The 6,003-nt window shown below is 33.0% G+C and overlaps 1 protein-coding gene across 1 annotated transcript; it reads right to left on the bottom strand.

Annotated features, from left to right (window-relative positions):
* Positions 1-5,712: 5,712 nt before the first annotated feature.
* Positions 5,713-5,994, bottom strand: LOC118750128 (the record flags this gene model as incomplete). The annotated part of the gene is given in 1 exon segment (XM_036484862.1): positions 5,713-5,994. A coding segment is annotated over 1 exon segment (282 nt), but the record flags the coding sequence as incomplete, so codon positions are not given.
* Between the last annotated feature and the right edge of the window lie 9 nt (positions 5,995-6,003).

The following is a 6,003-nucleotide window of genomic DNA, read 5'->3' as shown; positions in this document are numbered from 1 at the left end:
GGCAATGCATCTTTGCGCACACAGCTACAGCCAGACATGTAAATGTGCATTCGAATGTTGTGTTTGAATCAACACCATGCGTGCGTGGTATGAAAGTATTATTTTTAAATACGAACATTTTAAAACGATAATCAAATAGAAAATATTCATTTTTAATATACGTCATTTCCCTCAGTGAATTCATAAAATTTTTCTGAATATTACAACGCGTTTCTTCTCTTAGTGTAGTGATTTTTGAGCTTTTATTCAAATTTGCGCAATCAAATCGAAAACCGGGACATTTAAGGTTGAACCGGGACAAATAGTCTAAAATCGGGACATGTCCTGGAAAACCGGGACGTCTGGCCGCCCTAGTGGTCGAAGGTTTGACAAGCCGTTTGAGGGATATGTGAACAAAATTCAAAATTTTTTGATTTTCTGGACACCATGGTGACGTTTGTTCAAACCGCTTACATTTTGTATAGTAAAATTGCCTCATTCGCAACGGAATTTTCACCGAATGAGGACGCAAGAGGGAAATATCTAAGAAAACCAAACTCTTTTACATTGTGAACCGGAATAAAAATAAAATTCTTTGCTTGAACTCAACATTTGAAAACACATTTAGATGTATGGCTGTAGCTGAGTGTGACGCTTGATACAATTGGTTTCTGCCAAGAGGGTCCGGGTTCAATTACCATCAGACGGAAAATAAAATAAATTGTTTTTTCTTTTTAATTACGAAAAAGCATCTGTGCACTTCACAACGACATATTTTATAACGTGCATACTCAAATTTAAAACGATTTGGGTTGGTGCTCTTTCATATGTGTATCTTTTTTTTAATTTAGCACGTTTTTTTTAATCCTAAAATGATTTTCCCTCTGTGTATGTCCTCTCCCTATGTTTAAAAAATCATCACATTCCAATTTGTATTTTCCGAGAAAAAATAAATTCCGTACCATTGTAAAAAAATTCAAATGATCATAAAAAGTCTAAATTTTAAAATTTTTCAATGAAATTTACGCAGTATATTTCAGGTGATTAGAACTTCATATGAAGAAACAAGTAATTTTTAGCAAAAAAAAAACCGACTTAAACTCAAATATAAAAAAAATATATATATATCATGATCCACTGATCGGATCTTAACCAGATTAGTATGGGACCACCTCTGAGACACTACCTTTCCGATGCAAAAAAAATTATCGCAATCGGTTGACGTGGTCCAAAGTTATGCGGTAACATACATAAAAAAAAAAAAAATATTCCGACGAACTGATAACCTCCTCCTGTTTGGGAAGTCGGTTAAAAATCACCTGGAAATTCGAACGTCGGTAAATTTGTGACCCACTTGAGATGGCAATATCTACACTGAGGAAAAAAAATATTAAAATCAAATAGAAACGTAATTGATCTTACTATAAACGTCAACGAAAGTACTGTATATTGGTAAATATTCAATTAAATTACGCGCATATTAAAATGACCGCGTTCGTACTGAAAAAGCATCCGTGAAGTGAATAATCAAGACAAAAACTAAAAAAAAAATATAAATTTAATTAACATGTTGCCTGCAGTGCAATTCGAACCCGACAATCTCCGGATATCAACAACTTATGGCAAGCATCTTTGCGCACTCAGCTACACCCAGACATATAAATTTGCTTTCAAATGTTGAATATCCATCAACACCACAGCACGCGATTTGTACGGATAAACATGTACCCCGCCAGCATTTATTATCACGGAAGTGGCGAAAAAGTAACTTCAAGAAGTTAAATTTCATCGCGGAAGTTATCGGTTTCTCATCTTTTTACTATCCTCTTTCGGGAAAAACTGTTCCCCGTAAGCGTTACGTCCACACTGACACACATGCGACACTACAGGAAGAAGTCACTCAAGTGTCGTCTGGAAGAGACAAAAGCGGTATATCTAAACATACTCACATACGACGCTTCCGAAAGTAACTTCTTAGATCCGTCTGGAAGAGAAAAAAGCGGTACATCCAAACATACTTACATACGACGCTTCCGAAAGTAACTTCTTAGTGTCGTCTGGGAGACGCTGAAACGTGACGTAAAAACTACACCTGGAGGTTTCTCTTTTTATTTTTAGCTTAATGTAAAAAATGCAAATATATTTGTTAAATTTTTATTTTTACTTTTATTAACATTAGAAACAAGAAAAAGAGTTTGTTTAAAATTTTTAAATAGTTAAGTATAATTTGTTAACATTATTTAGTTAAGTATACGAGTTAAGGAACTAATTGCAGAGGCGTAAATTTCCGCGTGTATTTTCACTTGAAAGTTTGCGTTTGAGCACTCTATCCCTGGCGTGTAAGAAATGTTGTTGGACAATTTCATTAATTTTAAAATCTGTCGAATTTTGGAACTTGGAGTGTCTGGGAAAAATAAAAAAATGAATCTTAGTTATATATAAGCATTGCTAATTACAAACATATACTATTTTAAACCTTTTATGATGGCAAAAACTGCAAAGTTTTGTATGCTTGGCTTCTCCGATGTCTCACGCCAAGTTAAATTAATTGCCAACTCATCCGACTCAATTTGTTTTAACGCTAAACGTACGAATACAGGAACTTCTTCTCCTCCAATTTTTTGTACCACGCATTTCTGCAATCAATAAAGCCAATGTTTTATTAAAATCATAAGCACAGAAGCTGAAATAAGATTCGCCTACCAACTGAGCTCTCATCTTGTCGTCCAAAAACAATTTTTCGTCAAAATCCTTTAAAGTAGTTAATTCCCAAAATGGCAAGGATGGCAATAGTGAGCTGTCTGTTTCAAACAAGTCGCGTGCTTTTAATTGCGTTACTTCTTTCCTTAACGATATTATTTCCTCGGTTAACTTGGTAACAATTTTTTTGTTTGACTCCTCACTTTTCTGCATTTGCTCTTTTATTTCACGAAGCTCTTTTAAAATGTCATTTTTAGCGGTGTTTATGTTCGTATCATTGTGGTTAACTATAAGTAAACATAAAATAAATATAAATATTAATATATCGTCACCTGAAATGCAATAAGACGTAACAAACATCCTACCTTAAATTCAAAACGTCGTAAGTAATAAAAAATTCAAAACTCAGTTTTTGATGATATGATGGATTTCATCGAATTACAACTCCCACATCATTTAATGAAAAAAATACAATTTTTTAGTCATGACTTTTTCCATTTCAGTTACACTGTATGTTACGTCTTTTTGCATTTCAGGTGACGATATGTACATACTGTTACTTACAAAATTGAGCGTACGGCTCTTTTTTGTTAATATTCGCAAGGTTTTACATGCAAAATTTTTTTGTTAATTTTGTATTAAAATATGGCTTATGGTTTAGCAAACCCTATTTAAATGTAAGAATGATAGTGTGTACGAAAATTAAGAAAAATCTGCAAAGTTTCACAAAATCGCAAACTTTTTAATACGAATTTCTAAAAAAAAAATCGGGTATGCAGTTTTATAGCCCATTAAATTTTAGTATAATAATGTGCAAATATTAACAAAAAAGAGCCGTACGCTCATATTTGTGAGTAACAGTATATGTATTAAGTGAAAGCATAAGAAGTAAATAAATGTATACCCTGTGAAACATTTGATAGTTCGATGTATTGAATCTGTTCTTCATTTGGAAGAGAATCTAAAACAAAGGTATTTTAATTCATAAATAAAATATAATAAACATTAAACTATGAACATACAGTGGCTCCCCCGAATAACCGGACACAATGAAAACCTTGTGAAAATTAAGAAAATAATTTCCTTTTTTGGGCTGTCCAGTTATTTGATGGAGCCAGCGTATGTATATTTTATAAGGTATAAGATGTAAAGAAATGTATACCTTGTGAAATATTTGAAACTTCGATATATTGATTCTCTTTTTTTTCATTTGAAGGGAATCTGAAACGAAAGTAGGGTAGAAATTATTTTAAATCAATGAAGTTCTTTAAATAATTGTAGAAATCTTACCAAGCGTTTGAGCAGCCATTATGCTAAAAATGGGAAAATAACAAACGGAGGGATTATTTTATTTTCCAGAATTATTGCCTTGTTCAAAATTTCTTTAAGAGAGAAAGAAATTTCGTCCCCTTCAGTCAATTCGTTTACTTTATACATTTTTAGTTTATTTGAAGCAATCGGTTGGTTAAAAAGTGCTTTCAAATTTTTTAATATTTTGCCTTTAAAATTAGGAAAATCATCAACTTTACTTATTCTAGTTATTTTTATAATATTTTCGCCAACAAAACAGATTTTATTCGGTTTCTCAATTGAAAATAAGAAATTTGGGGTTTTCACAAATTTATAGCACTCAAAGCTGGTATCAGGATGCTTACAATATATATCTGAAACTGTTTTTATTCGTTTTAATGTTAACCTCTTTTCTACTTGCCTATTATAGAGCTGGGCAGCTACATTATTACATTTTTATACCCGAGCGCACTTGTGCACAAGGGTATATTAATTTTGTTCACATAACGGTTGTTTGTAACAGACAAAACGAATCAAGATAGATATAGACAAATGTATACATAAATGATCAGGATGAAAAAAGAAATCGATTAAGCCATGTCTGTCTGTCCGTCCGTCCGTCCGTCTGTCCGTCTGTCCGTCTGTCCGTGTACACGATAACTCGAGCAAAAATTGAGATATCTCAACAAAATTTGGTATGTAGGTTTCCCTTAATCCAAGGTAGGTTGGTATTGAAAATGGGCGAAATCGGACTTTAACCACGCCCACTTCCCATATAACGGTAATTTCCAGAAATACGAAAACTGCGATATTTTAGTAACTACTGGAGATTATTCACTCAAAATTGCTATTTATAATAATTTTTAGACGAAAAATAAGAATATTATAAATTTTTGGAAAATGGGCGTAGCCACGCCCACTTATGGTTACATGTGTATATCTTGGTAACCGCTGCACCAATTTCTTCCAAACTTGGCACAGTTGTTGGCCTTGGTACAGCATAAAAATCCGCCGAAACTTTTTAAAATCGGACAATAACCACGCCCACATCCCATATAACGGTAATTTAGAGAAATACAAAATCTTCGATAAATCATTAAATATTGAAGCTAATTTATTCAAAATTGATGCTTGCAACAATTCTTTACCAAGAAATACGTTTATGGTAAAATTTTGGAAAATGGGCGTGGCACCGCCCACTTATGATCACATATAAGTATATCGGTAACCGTTTTACCAATTTGTACCAAACTCGGTATGGTTATTGTACTTGCCACGTGTAAGCAAAACGTTGAAAATTATTGAAATCGGACTAAAATAACGGCCGATTCTCATATAACGGTAAATTTAAGAAATGCTTGAAGCTTCAATATTTCGAAATTGAAGGACGTTAATTTACTCAAAATTGATACACCTCGGCTTACCATCTAGCGGAAGGTTTCGGAAGGGTGAAAAAACATATATTTAATACTTGCGCCGGGTATTTAATGTTCGGCTCCGCCCGAACTTAGACTTTCTTACTTGTTTTACTTGCTTTTTTATTTTTTGAAGATGGTTTTCAAACCTGAATGCGCTAATGCTTTCCAAGCTTCCATATTTATCAGCGTCCGTATTGATATGAAGTAAATAATTGAAATTAGATGTTAGGAAACTTAAATCGTACAGTGAAGGGATATCTTTTACAAAACTCAGCAAAAGATTTTGAGCAAATGCGTTATTTATTTGACTATTCTTTTTTTCTAATTATATCCTAGTTGCTATTGATAATTTCATAAAGTTTAAATATCTTTCTTCAGATAAAACAGAATGCACCAAAAAAGGTCCGTAATATAATAGAAACTGGCGGAGTTCAGTTGCTTTCCATCTCTTTAAATCATCTAAAGATCGTGGCTTCCTCATAAATTCGTGTGGAATACAGTTTTTCAGATTTATTAATTTGGAAGAAAGATCAGTAATCTGCCATGAAGTAAGAGAAAAATGTACCCCCTTTTTTTGTATCCATGCTTTCAGTAGAGTCCTTGTCACGCCAAGCCA

Source organism: Rhagoletis pomonella, unplaced genomic scaffold, assembly GCF_013731165.1.
Source record: "Rhagoletis pomonella isolate Grant_MI unplaced genomic scaffold, Rhpom_1.0 Rhpom_scaffold_00147, whole genome shotgun sequence".
Taxonomy (NCBI): domain Eukaryota; kingdom Metazoa; phylum Arthropoda; class Insecta; order Diptera; family Tephritidae; genus Rhagoletis; species Rhagoletis pomonella.
This window is presented reverse-complemented; position numbering and strand designations above follow the sequence as displayed.